Genomic DNA, 20,182 nt, shown 5'->3' with positions numbered 1-20,182 from the left:
TGGGGGAGCAAGGAATAGAAGGTTATGCTGATAGGGTGAGATGGGAGGAGGTGCATGTGGAGCATAAACACCGGCAGTTGGTCTGAATGGCCTGTTTCTGCGCTGTACATTCTATGTAATCCTTCACAGAACCAAACACAACATGGCATCCATCCAACTTCTCAGTTCTCACTGTGCAAATAAAAAACTGGGATCCATTTGTATTTGGCCCGGCATTGGCCACAGACAGGATACTGGTCCCTGTGTGCTTCAGTTGGAAGTTCTCATTTATAATGGGAACTGCTTATGTAAACTCGTCATGCTGCAATTCCACCTTCTTCCAGCGGTGGCACAGCAGCCACTCGGCAGGCTGTAATTACAGCGTCAAAAATTTACTTAAGCATAGGAATTTATAATGGAAATATATAAAATAAATACAGCATGTATGACGTCAAATGAGGACTGAATTATGCCTGCGTACCTTGGTCTGATGATCCTATGTCCTGCAACTCCACTTCACCTGAAGAGCACACTTGGTCTTGACTTGCAACGCCACTCTAGATCAACTGTCGTAATGGGACAGAAATTGCTCGCCGCTCCATAGATTCATGCTAACCCACTAACTTACCGCGGTCTTGTCTTCGGGCACTTCCTCGAATAGCAAGCGGAGAAGAGCCCAGCGTCAGTTCACACAAAGCTAGGACCCAAGGACAAGCGAGAGGATCACACTCTCCTCGGCTGATCAGATTTAACAAGCTGTGTTCACTGTCTCCGCAGGCGTGGAACATTAAACCAGGAAGTGAAAGGTACAACATTGAAATCAATGCAAAAACAGTTATAGACAGCAAAAGAGAGTAAGAAATAATTGAATTAAATAAAAGAGACAGAAGGGAAAAGTTTTTTAAAAATTAATTTTTTTAAAAAATATTTTTTAATGACCCAAAGCTATTAAAATAAGGAGTAATGAGGCTCCACATTTTTAAAAGTTAATTTTTAGTTGTTTGGCAGTCATTAAGACTTACCGCACTGTTAAAACTTAGTTTAAACGTACCTCTTTTGTGGTGTAATTAGTTACTTTCCAGCTGGGTAGAAAAACAAGTTTGCACTCTTTCAATGATTTCTCTGATTGCAGCATGCAATATACCTTTAATTCAAAACTGTCGTATTGCCGGTGAACCAGTAGGAGCACGTTCCGGATTTCCACGTTTCACTGCACGTGTGCGAACGTCAGAACGTGCTCCTCCGTTTCGCTGCTAACAACGGTGAGCGCTGTTGAGCTCACCGTTATTTCGCAAGCAATTTCTGCCCCGCGACTATTGTTCGGTCTTCCAGTGATCTCCCATTGTCTCCTGAAGACCAACTCTTGCTGGGCTATGGTTCCATGGGCTCTGGCCTCCCTTCAGTACTTCACCAATTAACCGTTCTTTCATGTAAGCCTAGAGAGTGAGTGCCATCAGCTGTTCAACTATGGGGGTATCACATCAGTCTGATCCTGACCACACCCTGATGTGCACCTTTCAGCACTGGATAGTTATCAGGAGTGGGAGTCCTGGTTGACTTTTCCCTTCCTAACCAGGAGGTGCTGAGATCAACTATGGCACCTCCTATACCTGAGATCAGTCAATCTATACCCGAGTTGTTCGACCCGAGACCAGTCAATTAAGTGCCAACCAGTTTCTTGTTTTTCAAAACTATCCTTGAAAAATTAGTATGGAAAGTCATGGAACACTGCTTGGAAATAAATGATGCAGAGATGTTTTCACAATGCGATGACATAATTCAGGGGGAAAAAGACATTGCGGTTATTGCACAGGGACAAATACAATTCTCTTCCATCCTCTCAACACAACACTAGGCTCCTCCTAATTTTCACTGTCCCCTGCATCAAGGTGCTGAGCAGGGCATCCCGACAGAAAACCAAAATTAGGAGAACAAGCTGAGGAGTGGCTGGGCAGAAATCTTGGAGCAGGTTGCTCACCTCTCAGCTGCAGGCCTTCGTGGTTTGGCAGGCTTAGAATGAGGAAGAAAACCAAGTCTATCAAATACCCTCAGACAGGGAGTCCTAATAGGATTGGCATGCACATGACCACAATGACAAGCAGCTCTTCTGGGCAATTTCCTCCCCAAAGAGAAACATATAAACCTCCCTCTTCCTCCCTGGCCCAACCCCAGACTCTGCTCTATCAGCAAACGCCTGCCTATTGGCCCCCACCTTCCAATTTTGTCTCTTCTTCTCCTGAAGGTTTTGACTCTTGCTGGGTTCCTTTCCACTGGCCCTCCACTACCTCCGAGTGTCCATTAATGTGTGAGCCTAGTCAATGAATATCCACAGACAAATGGCAGTGGGACTCTCACAACCAATGGAACCCCAGCTGTTATTGCCTCTCCCCTGCCCGGGGACGCCGAGGCCAGTTATAATACCCATGCTGCTACAGCACCAGAGATCAGATAGCTTAGCACAGTCCAGGGATTAAGCTTGGAATCTTCCAGGTCTAAATGGCTCAGTTCCATACTTAGCATAGCACTTATCAGCTGAGTCATTGGGGATGGTAAACAGCACCACCCAAACCCACAACCTCTACCACACAGATAGACCAGGGCAGCAGGCGCATGGGGACACCATCACCCCCAAGTTCTCCTCCATGTCACACATTATCCTGACTTGGACATACACTGCCGTTCCTTCATCGTCGCTGGATCAAAATCCTGGAACACCCGACCTAACAGCACTGTGGGAGCATCTTCACCACACGGACTGCAACAGTTCAAGGCGGCGACTCACCACCATCTTCTCAAGGGCAACTAGGGATAGGCAATAAATGCTGGCCTTGCCAGCGACGCCCACATCCCAAGAATGAATTTTTTTTTAAATCTGTATTTGTTTGGACAGTATGTGGTGTTAACTCACACCCACTAGGAAATGGGTTGAAACTATTCCAGGTTAAGACCCTGAGTCTGAAGAAGAATTTCATCCCTCTCACCAGCTGAGGTTCAAACCCAGTTTAATGGCTGACCTTAGTGGGATTACACTTATTAACAAGTCCTGCATTAAGCTCAGCTCACAGACTGCATGACTGGAATAACTATTTTTGTCCCTCCGCTCTTCAACTTTGCCAGTCGTGGCAGCTTACCTTATCGGTTACAAAAAAAAACTGAGACCGCAAATCTTATCCTACCACTCCGTCATGTGACTGGTACCAACAAGGATCCTGTCCTGCAGCTGATGATGATGCTAAGATTCTGCGCAAGGTGGCTGTAAATAGCTGTAAAAAAGAAGTTTTGAGAGAACATTTTAGCCACGCTGTTTGCTGAGGTAGAACCTATGGAAAAGAATGAACTTATTTATTTTCCCCATTCCTCTCCTGAAGGTGCTGATCCATAGTAGGTGCCACAACTGAGCCCCATTCTGTCTCGCCAGGAGCACTTTCTAGCAAGAGTCATTGGATAGCAGTCAAAAGAAACACTTGCATTTATATAGCGCCTTTCACAATCTCAGGATATCCCAAAGCACTTTACAGCCAATAAAGTACTTTTGGAAGTGTAGTCACTGTTGTAACGTAGGGAAATGCAGCAGCCAAATAGCACAGAGCAAGGTCTTACAAACAGCAATGTGATAATGACCAGATATTCTGTTTTAGTGTTGTTTAGGGACTTCAACCCACAATCTTCTAACACAGAGGTGAGAGAGAGCATTACCACTGAGCCACGACTGACACCTATCAAGAGGGGGAACCCTGGCTTATTTTTCCTTTGCATAGTGCAGGGCTACCGAAACCAATTGTTATATTCCGACTGCTGAGATAAGCTAACTCAGCAGTGAGTTCCCACTCCTGATCATTATGTTTTGCTGAAAAGTGTACACATGGATGTCAGTTGAGATTAGGACCGGGCCCCAACTACAATGAACCCACTCAAATATTGCCTTGACACATGCTGTCTAAGCTTATAAACAAAAAGCAGCTGCTTTGGTGAGTTCACAGAGGGCTATCGGGGCCCTTGGAACTACACCTCAGCAAAAGTCAGTGCTTTCAGGAGAGGAGGTGAAAACCTTTTTTTTTAAAATTCTTGAAAAAAAAAAGCAACTTACCACTCTCAACCAGCGCATTTGAAACACTGGAGTCATCAGTAAAATTAAGGATAAGAAACCAGAAACCCAGCACATACACAGCAACTACTCAGTTGCAAACATAGGAGGAAAAAAAAAAGCAATTTGTTAGATATAAAAAGAGATAATAATTTACAAAGCTGCATTTAAACAATTTTAAATAAATGTGATTCCCTTTGTTCAGAAAATTTTGCTAACAAGAAGGGCAGTAAAATCTGATTATATTTATATTTAAAACGCTCCCAAAGTACTTGATTCACCTGTGTCTCCATAAAAGTCAAGAGGTTGACATCCTTTGGCATTGCCTCTGCAGTTAGACAGCAAGGAGAAAGTTTAGATTTGGGTACATCAGATAATAATAACCATGCAGCATCACAGTGATGTCAGAGGCACAAAGTTACAAGGCTGTATGATTTCCATCTTCTGACTGGGAAACACAATGATTTTCAGGAAAATGCTGACAAATTAAAGTAGCTGTTATATAGAATAAACACGCACGCAAGTCATATATATATAAAAATAAATTTTATTTCAATGTGTGCACAGAGCTATCTTGATCCAACATTAACACTGATATGTTCAAAGTGTGTTATGTTCTGCTACTTTCAAATATCTTTTTCAATAAAGTAAACATTTGCAATGGTATAAACGATGCAGTGGTGACTGCTACACAGGACATGCAATTAGGAAAGTGTCCCAGTCCTCACAGAGTAACTCGTTGACTTAAATTACTAATATCAAACGTTCACCTTTTTCCCCTCCAAATTCTGACCAGCAATGGATTCCTTTATCAAAATTATAATTACAAATTCTGAACATACACTAAGCTCTTTAGTTTTGTTTTAGAATGCAAAAAAAAAGTTAATTACATATTTTTCTGTGACACTCATTCTCAATGATGACATCAAACAGCTGTGCAGCCAATGTAAATTTCAGTTCTTTTTAAACTGACATTGACATTGGTGTCTCTTTGATTAAGACTACAGGACATTATAATTTTTTAAAAAATTATAGACAGTAGGGAGCATTGAAAGGCTGTAATTTAATCTCAGAGCTCAGGTACAGTAGTGCAGTCATTAAGGTATTGAACAAGAAACGCATAAGTTGTGTGTTCAAATCCTACCATTATAAAATTGAATTCAATAAATCTGGTTCGTTCCAGAAAAATAACCATGAAAGCTACTGGACTGTTATAAAAACCTTACTGGTTCACTGATACCTGACCTACACGTGGCTGATTCCTAATGCCCTCGGGGAAACTGGGGATAGGCAATAAAGGTAGCCATGCTGGTGTTGCCGACATCCCAAGAATTTTACAAAAAATAAAGCACCCAAGATTTGCTCAAGTCATTTGCAATGTTGGAACCACAAGATTAAATTTCAGCTTTCTAATAACCAACCATCCATATTTCACACTATATATTTACAAACACACACTATATATATATATATATATATACACACACAAAATCTTATTGCCAAAATTGATCCTTCCCAAGTCCTTTTACTGTTCTCCTGGTCCCCTATTCCAAACAAAACATACTAGAATCATGGGATAGCACTGGGTTATAGCCACATGCTGTTCCATGTTGGTTTGAGGCTGTAGATTCAAAACCAAAAAAAAGTCCCAAAGTCCTGCTTTTGCAATAATGAACTGCAAATCAGGTTATTTTCCATACGATCCTGTATTTTTGTATCTGCCCTATTGTCATGAAAATTAAACTGAATGTTTATGTCGCATTTATTCAAAAATTGCATGAAAATGGCCAGGTGCAGAATTAAAGCAACGGATATTTCATTAAGATGGCTCATGATAATGTATCTGCTATGAAAATTACCTGATTTACAGTAGTTATAAATGAGCTATTTGCCCTCACCACCACCACCAATTGATGGACAGCGGTCTTGATTATGTCATGGCAATATAACAGTACAGCCAAGGGTATCTTTAGCCAAAGCTGAGGGTCCTGCAATACTGTTGGTGTTCCTGTATGTTGCAAACTTACTGCAAAATAACCTGCTACTTGATAATGCCTATAAAATACAGAGCAATAAAGTAGCCAATGTGGATATTACCTGAAAGGTATGGTTGACAGATTTTAGATGATGTTAATGCATTGCTACCAAAGGTTTATGTTCTTGGAACATTATTATTCCACAGGTCAAGAGAAATTCTCATTTATTTGATCTGGTAGAGTTAAAATAAACTTCCCTTAGGCAGCATGGATTGTTGAAGCATCAACACATTGCACCACATGTGTAGCTTTGAGTTTGCCCACATCTTAGATTCTGAGAGCTTAATCTCAGTGCTGCCAACTAGAGGCCAGGCCAGGCAATTGCATACAATTGGGAGGGAAGGGGGTATAAATCAGGTCATCCCTGGGTCACTCTTGCTCACTTAAATCCAGAAGCAGGAGACCTGCGAGCAATCTGTCCATCAGCCTCTCAACCACAGGTACCAATGGTACCTGGCGTGAAGCAACTGGGGAGAAAATGAAAGGGTGGAAGAAAGAGATAAAATGGAGAGCAAGGGGAAGAAAGAAAATGAGAAAGAAAACAAGAAGAGCGCATGAGAAAGATAAAGAAATGAGAATATTGAAGAGTACAAAATGACAGAAAAATGAAAGAGAAATTGGAGGGAAAAAAACTATGCTTTCCTCAACAAAGCTTAAATAGGAATATCTTGGATTCTGTCCAGAACAATTTACCTCACTGTGTGTTTAATCTGCAATCTGAGTAAGTCATGTTTTTTCACACAAGAAATACACACATACAATGGTGTCTCCCCAGAATTGTGTTTCAAGTTTATACTGCTGGGCAGGAGCAGCCTTGCAGCACATTTCCTGTAGAAAGTGATTTAAAAGTATTCTCTGGAGGGATGAGGGTAACAATATAGCCTTATGTGTTTATTAAAGAAAAAATGTCATACTGCTTTAACAGGTAGAACATTCATCAAAAAATTATCATTTACAAAGGAAATGTTCCCATTATGTTCAGTGTTCCCAACACACAACCAGAGAAAATCTTCTCTTTAGTTCTGGCTTTGAATTTACTGCCACCCATCCACGCCCAGAAGAATAATCATTTAAATTTTTTTTTCAGTGTGTAATAAGCAATTTTTCAATAAAATATAAAGCAACACTGAACAAAAAAAATCCTCTAAATGTTTCACTTTCCCTCACCACACCTGATTAGTTGGTTTGAAACAATAGTCAGCTTCTCAACACCTCTGCGTGGCTGGACACAGCTTCTGGTAGCTTTCTCCCAGCATCCACTGGTGATCAAAAGTGACTATCTCTTCAAAACAATCAAACTTCATGTCACACAATTATAGGGCTGGAATTCCGGAACAGCAGATTTAACAACAACTAATACCTGCCAGCTGATTAACAAGCTGCAAAATGTTTAAATTGGCAAATTTTAATCTCCAACTTAAATGATTGCCCACTATTCATGTGTCCATCTCTTTAACCGATGGATAGCCTATAGCTCCCAAATTATTTCTAAACTTCCTCACGCAGTTCCAAACTCCTTAAGAATTCTTAAAATTTAGTAAGCAGTAATTCATATTTATTAAAGTGCCTCTTCTCCCCCAGCCATCATGCACAATCCTGCAATTCAGAACAAAAGTGGAGAGGTATGTTTCTAGGTCTCAGTGGTATGCTAACATTTGAGTATCAGGAAGTGCACAGCAGTCAATGTTACTACATCTCTAATTTCTCCTCCCTGCCAGAAAACACCAGGGTCTCCGATTAGCAACTCTGTGACTGAGAAACAAAATTGACCATACTGGGAATCAAAGGTGTAACACTGCACTCCATGGTATGCCAATGCAGTCTGCCAACATACCACCAATAAGCAGTTATATAAAAAAATACTATTTTGTAACAGGGAGCACGTGAAAAGATGCTCCAACAATTAGAAAATAACACACTTGGGACACAGAATTTCCCAGTGATCAATAAACTTGAGGCAATAGTGTTGGCCACTGATAGTCTTGTATGTCACGAAGGGCATCAACTCTTGCTGGCTGCACCAATGGGTGCTGCAAGCATCAAAATTAGCTATGAACAGTCGATGCTTTAGCATGTTGTTGTTCTAATGCAGTGAAAATGGTTAGCAATTTAAGCCTAGAATTTTCAATGTGGTGATGAAAGAGAATGGAAGAAGTGTCGTCCAAGACTTCTTAGTGACTGGTAGCAAGAGTGCCATTGGCAGATACTTCCAAACAGGCTGCCCCATGTTTTTGACTGGAAAAGGTGTGTGACAGAGGGAGACCACAAAAGGGAAAATGAAAAAGTGCAGACACCAGAAAGTGTTTTCAGGGCTTTAATTTAATCTCATGGTTCAAATTAGGCAGGAAACAAGAAAAATAAGACTTCACCCCTCTGCCATCACTCACTCCCAGCTACTCTTTCTGCAATTTAGTCCAAGTTACATGTAAGAAAATTGGCAAGTGTGCAAGGTCTTTGAGTAACTGTGATGGTCACCCATAGCCACTATGAACACATCAAGAATATGTCAGAATTTGTTGATATATTTAACCCAATTAATTGGGACTATGAGGTAGATAGAAGCAAACTGGTCAGATCATCCCCACTAAGGTTTCAGTGCCATATTTTAAAAACTTGTTAAAAGTTTTAGTTGAATGAACTGACATACTAAATGATCTCTGAGTAGGTTTCACATTTTCCACACTGACACTTCTGACTTTAAATTTGCCTCTGGCAGCTCCCTAGAAATTGCAGGTTTGCAGAATACCTCCCCATGGGACACTATCCCAATATAAATCCTGCTTTCAACAATGCTCCTCAGAAAGAGAATCGGAGTGCCAAACAGGAAAATAAGTAAGATGAATTGTGGGAAAGTAAGGAAACTGGAACAGTTGTGTATTTGTGTGGAAGACTCTTCTTCAGAGATGGTTACAATATAATCATACTCATTCCACACTTACACCAATATTTCTGTGCAGCTTATCAAGCAGCATTGAAGGATTATGATGAATATTTTAAAAAAGTAACCTAAGGGGGCAAAAGTGTTGTAGAAAGGAATTTACACATAGTTGCAACCAGTTCCAAGACTTTACTCTGAACGTGCTACGCCTTGAAAGGTTAACAACAGTGGCAGGAAACATGCAAAACAGCATGGTAGTCCTATGTATTTGCTCCAATGGAAACAGCCACCAATAGACAGAAGCTATTCCTCCAGTAATTCTTAATGCAGAATGGACAAGAAATGCAGTAAAATAGGAACCTTCCACAACCCAATTTTGAGCTGTTGTTTAGTGATTGTGATTTCCTAATTTATCTGCCTTATAGAAGAAGCAAATAATGAACTGGCAGGAGTTTTTTTTTGTTCTATTATTTAAACAAACAGCATTGTTATTGGGCTTAAATGTGCAAGTGAACATTATGGACTGTTGTAGCTGTAGTCCTGATAGAAAGTGTACAGCCTATCTTGCTAATATCACTGGGGTCTGGAGAAAATCCCAGAGTCCATCCAAGGAGTGCATTTTACACTCAAGATTTGGCACACATTAAGACAAAAATTCTGCAAGCACGGATGGCAATGTAAGTTGGATGGAATTCAATGCTAGGATAAAGACAACCGGATTCTGAAACATCTTTGTAAAATGGGGAAGGGAAGAGAAAAATCAATGATTAGAACTTTGCAGTTCACCATTCCATCTAGCAGGAAAATGCCTTTTTAGTGACAAACTTTATGTAGCACGCCATTGCTGATTTAAAACTAGTGCGACAGTTTGGGCATTATCAAGGCTAGGACCCACTTTGAAAAGATGAGCTTAACTGATGGTCATAACAGGATACAATAATAGAAGTAAAAGTGAAAACAGACTTTGCTGTTTTCATCCTTGTAAGAAATGGAATATCTGAAATATGGTAAAGATCCAGCTTTCCATACCCATGAAGAAGTTTCTGTTCATTTTTTTTCACTGCAACCACTATTGTAGGAAGGTCCAAAACATTCTCCATCCTCCCACAATCCATGTATCATTCCCTTTACAATCTAGAATTACCCTTGAAATTCATTGGTAGGTTTTGTCCACCAATTTTGAGTTGCTTGAAAACACAATCCACCAATACTTGTGAAGGTTAAGGCAATGTGCATCAATGACACACAAAGGGTTGAATGTACAAGATTATGAACTGCTGCTGGTATATCCCTGAAGCATAGAAAAAGGAATACACCTACAGGCACTCTTGTTCACATTATCAGGGACTGGGAAAACAGAACATCTTTCCAGGCAGGTTAAAGGTTTCAACAGATTCCTTCATTCTCTTGCTAAAAGCTACTCAAGATAGGAGTAAACACAAACTCTTATCTTTCTCACAGATGAGAGTTAAGGGCCCAACAAGATCTTGGCTGAACGCTTGAGGCACAAATATCAATCCAAAGGACTCCTTTGACTGTTAAGTTGCAGGCACTCATTTTTTTCAAACTAAAATGCAGAAATGTGCATTTAAGAAAAAGTGCTTCCAGAATTTTCTATTTGCTTGCATATTGGTATGGCTGGACATTTTGCTTAAGTAACATTTATTTTTAAATGGACACTCCATTGTTTTGGTGAAGCTCACGTGGATCATGAATTTGCCCATACAGGCAGGTTTGTGCAAACATCTTAAGACAAGATAAGCCACAAGCCCTTGCCAACTTTTGTAACAGAAAAATTGAGGAGTAATCACTTCTCAAGGTATACATTCTATGGCTCCTGATACTAGATCTGTTACATTTTTTTAGACAAACTATTGCCTGGAGAAGATATTGATGGGGATTATGAATTGTCAATTCCATGAAAAGAGGAAGTATAACTTTGGCAATGATGTTCTAAAATCTAGGACTCAAACACAATAGCTTTTCATTGTCCCAACAAATCCTAATGGCAGTCGATACTGAATGCTCTTCCTGCTTAAGAGGATCTTTTCAAGCAGTAGTTAAAAGAATATCAATCAGAAAATGGAAAAGGATCTTCAGAAGGAAAGTGCTTGGGTCTACCACTCAAAAGGATGACAGATGAAAATATCTGTATAATGTTTTACTGTGTTAAAAGTGCTATATAATTGCAAATTGATGTATATAATCCTTAATAAAAACTTGAGGCCAAAGGTCTAATCAATTAGACGACCAGTTTTCTGAGCCCCCTGATGGAAAGAGGGCTCTTTCCAAAGTTCAGCCAGAGGAGGTCACTTCACAAAAAGATATTGAACAGTGAACTAATAACTCCAGTATACCACACTCAAAGCTGTTGGTGACTAACCACAGCCAAGATGAACGATCAAGACTTAATGTCAAAATGCTTTTCAATCTCCCTTCGCCCAGAGATCAAACAAGTCTGGACAACTTGTAGATCCAAAACTGTTGAATAACCAAGACCTAGTATTGAAGACATCGTAAGTGATCTGAAGGTCCAGTTTCAGTGTATTCCTCCAAATATGGACTGAACTGTTTACATCTATATTCTGAGAATATAGGTTGAGCACAAATCTCTCATAAAATGCAACAGTAAATCATAGAGGTAGGTAACTGGCAATTTTGTGCACAGTATTATGCCCTTACACCCCAATTTAAATGTGCAAAACTGATACAAAGAGCATTAACAGCTGATCAATGAAACAGGATCAAATTGGCTTCATGGGAGGTTGCAAAACAAATGCATCCACTCAGTACAAGGTCTTCCTCGTTCGTCATGGGAACTTTGAAAGTTTGGAGGTGTTCCTCCATCACCTGCTCTGAATTCCAAATGACAGCCACCTAGACATGGGCATTTGGCTCATAATCTGTATTATATTCAGAAGGGCAGGCACTCTGTCAGAAAAGTGTAAAAGTTACAGAAGTAGGTATCCACGTTTATAATTGAAAGTGAAGACATTTGTTCTTAAGGAGTTTGTGCCTAGCCAAAAAAAGCTTTGAAACAAAATATCCAGTCATCCCATGTGCCAAGGGGACTGCAAATCTATATCGCCATTGACGTCCCATTGACAGTGATTCAAAAGCCAAAGTTGAATACCTATGCAGTTGTGCGAAACATTTATGAATTGGAGACCCACACTCAATAATAAGGATGAGTTGGCACCAGATGACAAGCAGAAAAGCCAAGTGTTGCTGACAGGTTGGTCATTACACCTTGTAGGAATGAATGAGGGAATTTTCTTTATTAGAAACAAATTCAGTCCAAAAATGGAAAGTAAAACCTCAGTGCTAGGAAGATCAAAATTTTGCACTTGAGTGCCAAGTCAGCACAAAGGAGGGGGAGGAAAACAAGCAGCAGGGAACCTAATATCTTGTTGAAATGAGCACAGATATCCATCAGCAAGATAGTAAGTACCTTAAGAAGAATGCATTATGCTGCGGGTCTGAGCAGATTGGAAAAGAAATGCCAACATAAATGCAACCCTATCCCTTTGTCGGCAGAACCAGAGGGAAGACATCACAACTATGAAGAGAAAGTAACTGTAGCGTGAGAATTTTTAATTTGCCAGCCAAATTTTGCACATTAAATCTAAAGACCAGATTTGAAGGGGAATTGGCAATTTGAACCCTTCTCAATTACAGCCTCACATCTGCACCTTAAAATTACATTATCCACAAGTCAAGTATACTAAAGATTTTTCTTCCTCTTTTTAAGAAAGCTGACTACAAAAGGCAAATGGTAAAGTTTTGCTCCATTTAACTGCTTTCCTAGCCAAAGATCACAGTGGCGTGTATTAAGTAGCTGAATGTGTGCAATGTAAAATATCTTGCAGCAGTAAGAAAAGAGAGAGTAAAACATAGGCCATGTGCAACACTTTGGTTGGTTTTCCAAACAAATGTCATGTGGTAGAGGCTGGGGTATCAAATTAGTACTAAATTACGATCATATGTGTAGCAAAATGGTTTCTGCAGTTATTCACCGACTCCAATGAATCCATTAGTCAGATCTTCAGCAAAAACCTTGCTACTGATTTAGACCCAATGAGAATTACTTCTACAGTTCAAGAAATTACCTACAATTCCCACATTACCCAGGCTCCTGTTACTGGTTCCCCCTGTCATTAGTGACTGTGTAGTGGTTGGACACGTATGAGCACAAGAATGTTTCCATGCAGAAAATCTTTGGAGGTCTCAGGCTTCTTCACAATGATTATAACATACTGCACTCTATCAGTGGACAGTGCACTTTCTACTAGGCTAGACATAGGTCAGCTTTTCGTCCACCTGAGGCAAGACACTCCATTTGTCAACCGAAAACTTTCAAAGATCCCCACAAGCATATGTGCCACTGGTGGCATGACAGTAATGATCTGAATCTGTGGCCAACTCCATCAAAGGGATTGAAAAACAATCACTACGGTGCTTAGAAGCTCTAGCCTTGAACTTCCTTTTTTTTTAAAGATTCCTTTCTACTATTTCATGTGGCTAAGCTTATTCCTTCTGGCTGATGGACAATGCCAGCTGTACATCTAGGCGGCACATTTTCTACAGCTATGTCACTCCATAGCCGGTGACCAGTGCAGCTCTTGTCCTGCAGCATATGTCCAATGCGGGCAGTTGCATTTTGCTCTATCCTCCACATCAAAAGACTGTACAGCGTACTGTTGGATGGAGTACCAGCTAGTGCCCCAGCCAAGAAATGGAAAACTTGCCCAATAAGGGCTAGTGTGTTCAAAATAAAGTCAAGGCTGCAAATCAACTTCACAACTCTTGGATTTGGAACACGGTACTCCACTTTTAGATGTACCAGGCTACTTCACATGTCAGTTTTAATATGTATTTGTAGATTAGGCAGAAAAAAAAACCCAAATACTACATTGAGCCAAATGCAGACACAAGCAAATTTATACAGGTCTTTAAAAAAGATTTCACTGACCCCTCCCACCTAAGTAACATTCAAGTAAAGGTTCACTGCTTGCGGCAAAATGCTGAATCCTTATTCATCTCAAAAAGAATTAGACTAGTTTTTTGTTTATTAAAGTAATTACAGGTCATTTCCAAAAGCATTTCAGTTTTTTCTCTAAAAGCAGGCAAGTCTTTCACTCAGCTTGACTGTTTCCAACACCATTAGTGAAGACATATAAGTCTAAGTGCGTTAACCAGACAACATATATTACAGAAGTATGTTTCGCTTTCTGGATACCACTGGATCTATAAAGTTACCCTTTCCCTCCAGTGAAGTTATATTCACTCGAAAAATGGTGTCATCAAGAAGTGGTGACAAATCAGCACAGTTGTACAACATAGCTCCAGGAGCGAAACTCGAAAGGGGTCTTCACAGCTTAAACTTCACATTGAATGCAATTTCATTTGTCATGTAGAATTAATAAAAATTGCTAAACGTTTACAAACTCTTAAGAAAAAAAAATGGAGAACTTGATCTTCACTTTTTAATTCAGGAAACAAAAAAAGTTTTTTTAATCTCTCTTGCTACATACAACATTGTACATTTCATCTGGGAGTAACCATTAATTGTGTGTGTGTGTGTGTGTGTGTGTATTTATTTATATATATATCCATATATAGATATATTTTTCAAAAAAGTCAAAACTCAGTTACTAACAGCGGTTCTTCAGCGTCAGCACAAAACGTGAACTGGATTGTATGGAACCAAGTCTGGTTACACTGTATCCACCTCGATTCATTGTATTTCTTCAAAGTCACCTTCAATTAAGCAAAACGAGCTCTGAAACAGACTGGTCATAAAAGTCAATGTTTTACAAAGCTGCTCCAGTCACTGCTTGGTAGTGTCCCCATTCCCCTATCCTCCCCTCCCCTCCCCTCCATTTATTTTTTAAATATATATATATATATATATATATAAACAGAACAAGTGTTATTCAGCAAGGGCGCTCCTCCAGGTCAAGCACGTCAGTTTGACAGAACGGTGACTGGTAAAGAATGAGTCAAAGAAAAAAGGCAAACAAAAGCACATTGGGTAGCTTAATGGCTGATCAACTGTTTCACCAGCCTTGGATAGAAATAATCAAACTCTTAACAAACTGCACAAAATTAGGTTTTATGTGGCCTCCTAATATCATTGGTTGGTCAGTCTATTATAAAAAGCTCGTAATATGCCCGAGGAATGTTTATTCCAAGGAGTTACCATCTTTTTGGAGACCAATGATATGAATCAAATTTTTACTACACTGTCATTAGAAACACTGCAAATCTCATTGTGGCCTGGTAGTGTAACAGGTAACTGAGCCCAGTCCACAGGTTCCAGTCCTGCCCACTATGCTTTTCATCTTCTTGCCTTGATTGCTGGGAGTCGCGTTAGGTTATCAACCAGGTTATTAGATGGAGCATCTTCCACCATTCCCACTTCTGGGAAGGACAACCAGGGCAGTGCGCTTCTCATTCCACCATAAGCGTGCCCTCCCTCTCCTTGGCATCTTAACGAGCAGCACTGATATTGCCAAGGGGAAGACGCTCCATCCTTGTGGCTGAAGGGGGTGCTGTGGAGAAAAAATTAAAATGGGGTGGGAGGAGCCGGGGAAGCTTACATTTTTTAAAAAATTCCTACATCAAAATATCACACAATCGACACATGGGACGATCCCAATATTCAGCTAAGTGGCTGATGCTGCACACATCCATATGTTTAAAAAAAAAAGTTTAGCGATTGGCACACAAGGAACAATCCCCAATGTGCAGGCAATGGATTGTAAACGTAACGCATCCCCGGCCACACATGCCTGCTGAAGTCGACTGATGCAAGCAACAGGCAACCCTCTACAAGGGGATGGCACCCATGACACAAAGTCAAAACAGCGTGTTGTCAAGTTTTAAAAGTCTGGAGCTGAAACTTGATTGTACACAAGTAACCAGGGGCATCTTCACAAACACTTTCAATGACGACAGAGACATTTGCCATTTGCGTTTAACCACTTTTTTTCCTCCACAACTGGTACAAAAGTAAAACTGTAATTAAAAACAACAAACACAAAATAGCAAGGGTCTGGAGAGAAGCTACAGCATCTTAAGACTGTATTTATGACGATTTTTGCATTAATATAAAAGTTTTACTTTGTGTAAAAGTAAGTGGTTGTCTAGCTCCAAGAAAGATTTCTATGCATCACTGAAGTTTCAAAGGTTTTTTGATGGAACCTTGTCGTGCAGTAGTTTGTAATGACACTGTAGTGAAAAGTTAACCTATATACCTTTGACCTAGCACAGCAGGTCAGCTTTGGGGAGGGCTGGTGGAGGAAAAGGAGAGGAACCAGGAGGGAGAACAGACTAGGACACAAAAAGACATGTAGATGACCTAAAAGCACCATGCTGAACTTTTGCCACTATGACCAGAGTTGCTTAGTGAGCATGGGTCAGAGATGAAGTAAGAGTTTCACATAATCCCCAATACAGAACATTCATGTTTGTCTGCTGCTTTCCTTTTCAATACCGTGGAGGCATGTACGGTCGTTTAGGAGCATTGGAAAAAGGGGGACTCCCATATGGCAAGCCAGGTCGTTTTCCACTTTGAAAAGGTTCTCTAGGCCTGAAGGACCCTCTGAAGTCTCTATGAAAGAATCTACCAGGACCACTGTAATCTCGTTGGGGTCCAAAGGGTGGCCCAAAGTAATCTCTCGGAGACCTTTGCATTGGAGGCCTAGTGGGTAGGCCAAGGAAGTCTCTTGGGGGGCATGGCAGCAGGCCAAGGAGTTCTCTTGGGGGTCCAGCTAATGGGCCAAGGAGGTCTCTTGGAGATCCAGGCAATGGACCAAGGAGGTCCTGTGGGGGAGGGACAGGAGGTGGGCCAAGCTGATCCCTTGGAGGAGGACCGGGAGGCGGGACAAGGTGATCCTGTGGAAGGGAGCCAGGAGGTGGTCCAAGACGATCCCTTGGAGGAGGACCAGGAGGGGGCCCAGGAGGGGGAATGGGAGGTGGCCCGAGGTGATCCCGGGGAGGAGGGCCAGGAGGTGGCACGAGGTGATCACGGGGAGGAGGGCCAGGAGGCGGCACAGGGGGACCAGGAGGAGGTCCAAGGTGATCCCTTGGAGGGGGCCCTAGGTGATCCCTTGGAGGGGGGCCAGGCGGTAGACCAGGGCCAAAGCGGTCAGGCGGAGGGCCAGAGGGCGGCCCAATGTGGTCAACGGGGGTTCCAGGAGGTGGTCCAACATGGTCCCGTGGCGGCCCAATTTGGTCGTGGGAAGGAACAGGAGGTGGACCACTGAGGTCTTGTGGAGGACCAGGGAATGAACCATGGTCTCTTAGGGAACCTGATGAGACACCCAGGTGCTCCTGAGGTGGGCCAGGAGGGCCTAGATGATCGTGTGAAACAGGAGGCGGACCTGGGGGTAGACCCATGTGATCTCGCGGGGGCCCAGGAGGCAGTCCAATATCCCGCAAGGGAACAGGAGGTGGTCCGACGTGATCTTGTGGGGGGCATGGGGCAAGTACAACGTGGTCTGGTGGAGGACCAGGTGGGTGTCCAATGTGGTCTCTGGGTGGAACGGGGGGTGGCCCAATATGATCATGCAGTGAACCAGGAGGAAGTCCAATCTGTTGAGTCTGCCTTTCAAAGGGGGTGTTAAAGCTGTTGTCTCTAAAGCTGTTTGAAGTGTCTGGGAACTGGAGTCTGTGCTCTTCGAACTGGTTTCTAAAGCTGGGAGGGACACCTTGAGTCATCTCAGAAACATCAATAGAGGAATCATCATCGTCAAAGTCTGAAATGCTTTCACTCTGTTCAAACCAACTGCTCCTGGACCCCCCTCTCCCATGACTCATATTGCCTCTGCCTGACCCTCGGCTGGAGTCCAGCGTCTGGATGGGCTCTCCAAACATCAGCCTCCCAGCCGATGGTGTACTGGAACCTAGTGTCTCTATGGGGGCTCCTTTTTCCTCTATGCTCTCGGGTAAATCTGATGTAGATACACGAGTCTCTATACAATGCTGCTCTCCATCTGCATGCTCTGCAATCGCAGATTGTCCAAAAACTGGTAGGTTCCCTTTCTCGCTCAAGCCTCCTGTTGGAGCAGGACTAATGGGACTTTCTAAAGGCTTGTCATCAGTAGGCCTACGAGAGGCATTTTTTAACATGTTTTTAAACTCTATGGTCGAAGTGGCAGAGACAGGAGAGCCTAGCGTTACAGCTTTTTCAATGTTGGTGACAGATGCACGGCTAAAAGAACCAGGTGCAGCACTTTGTGAAGAGGAAGGCTGTCGGGAAGGGGCAGAACAGAGAGAGTCAGAAAATGCTTTCTGAAGTGGCCCTGTGCGAGATAAATCTGAGAAGGACGGCTGTAATATGATGTTATTAGACTCTGAGCGGAAGAACTGATTGTTTTGACCAGGTGAAGGCAGATTCTCATGCTCAACTCCCTGCTCATCATTCCCATACCCTCTGCTACTATTTGGCCTACTGCCATAAACTTCCTGCTTCTTAAGGATGGATTTCATGGGCTTGGAGAAAACAGATTTTAGACGACTGTAACTGGTAGAAATGGACTGGTATTCATTGGGACTCTGCATCTGATCTGCCGGTTTGTTTGATTTGAGAATAGATTTTGGGGGCTGCTTCACCAAAGTGGAAACTGAAGGAGGAGGTGGTCCAGCGTAGTCAAAATCAGTGCAGGATTCACCAGAGTAAAACTGTTCTTGAGGAGAGTCTCTGTGGGGAGAAGATTCTTCCCACATCTCTGAAGGTTTGTAGGAGGAAGGGAATGGACCCCTTCCACGGTTATATGAAGCGTTGCTTTGGTAAGAAGGCACTGTATTGGAAATCTCTGAGTAACCAGAATCTCTGTTTTGTGGGAGTGAAAGTGGGGGGGATATTGTGCTGCTGGTCGAAGAGGAGGGCGGGCTGATTAGCTTAGACAGTAAGGACATTGGATCAATAGTGCCTGTGGTTGCTGGTTTGTCCATTATTTCATCCTGGGTAGGAGTTCCACCTCGCTCATCTCTGACTGGCGTGCCATCCTGGTTGTCTAGTATGGTACTGTTGGGATTACGATTACCTTCTGAAGGCTGCAGCAGACTCTTAGAGTCACTGGAGCCCAAATTGCTGAGAAGAGGGATATTCAGATCTAAAGCCTTAAAGCCTGGATTAACCTTCAGAAAGTTGTGAATTTTCAACTCCAAACTTGATGGTGAGGATGGCTCTGCCTCCATTTGGGCTGTGACTGCCTCAGTGGATGCCTTGTGACTGGTCAAGCTTCCTCTTGATGCAGAGGTAGTACTGCGAAGGGAACTTTCGAGCACAGTAGTGTTGGCTGGTGCCTTCAGGCTTGTATTGGACAGAGCAGGGCTATGGTTTACTGGGGCCGAGTTCACTGAAGAAGCAGAGGAAACTTCTGATGCAGGTGAATTTGGAGAGCAACCAATAAGCCCTTGAATCAAAGACTGAGTGCTGGCATTAATAATGGGAACATTTTTGTCCATTGGACTGGTGACGTTCGTCACTGCTGGGGTAGAAATGCTTGGAGTTGCACTGCTGGATGGGACAGAAGCGTTTCCTGTCACACTCTGAAGCAATGACGAAAGACCTAATAACAAGGGAAAAAAAAAAAGAATATTTCAGTACGGTTTTTTGTAGACCCACAGATTAATTTTAAACCTTTCACCTTGGTTCCAGAAAAAACAATGGGCATTAGATTAAAGTTGTTAAGTTAAAAAATACACTTTAATTGCCCGTTGTTACGTTTCTCTGTGTCCATCCTAACAACTGCATTTATACAGTACCTTTACCGTAGCAAAACATCCTGAAGTGCTTCACATAAGGAAGGAGGTTAGGTTCTAAAGGAGGAGTTGCGGGAAGATACTTGAAAGCTTTGAGGAGGCTTTGAAGGTGGGAAAAAAATGTCAGATGGATTTGAAAGGAAATACTCGTGTGTGGAAGCTTTGATGGCTCTGCCACCAATGGAAGGTGGAAGGAGATGGAGAAGGGAAGGCTGTATTCATAATAGAGTCAAATTAGAAGAATATGGGGTACAACAATAACATGCATTTATACAGCTCCTTTAACATAGTAAAACTTCCCAAGGCGCTTCACAGGAGTGTAATCAGACAAAAAGACACCAAGCCAAAGGAGGAGATATTAGGATAGGTGACCAAAAGCTTGGTCAAAGAGGTAGGTTTTAAGGCATGTCCTAAATGTAGAGAGAGAGGTGG

The 20,182-nt window shown here is 42.0% G+C and overlaps 1 protein-coding gene across 2 annotated transcripts in view; it reads right to left on the bottom strand.

Moving 5' to 3' along the window:
• Window positions 1-4,594: 4,594 nt before the first annotated feature.
• Window positions 4,595-20,182, bottom strand: part of LOC137306589 (regulation of nuclear pre-mRNA domain-containing protein 2-like) — a 67,338-nt gene continuing 51,750 nt past the window's right edge. For both annotated transcript variants that reach the window (XM_067975883.1, XM_067975884.1), the window contains one exon: window positions 4,595-19,557. In XM_067975883.1, the coding sequence (XP_067831984.1) occupies window positions 16,469-19,557 (3,089 nt within the window). In that variant the 3' untranslated portion in view covers window positions 4,595-16,468. The remainder of the gene's footprint in view (window positions 19,558-20,182) is intronic.

The sequence above is a fragment of the Heptranchias perlo genome, chromosome 44 (genome assembly GCF_035084215.1).
Source record: "Heptranchias perlo isolate sHepPer1 chromosome 44, sHepPer1.hap1, whole genome shotgun sequence".
Classification (NCBI taxonomy): Eukaryota; Metazoa; Chordata; class Chondrichthyes; order Hexanchiformes; family Hexanchidae; genus Heptranchias; species Heptranchias perlo.
This window is presented reverse-complemented; position numbering and strand designations above follow the sequence as displayed.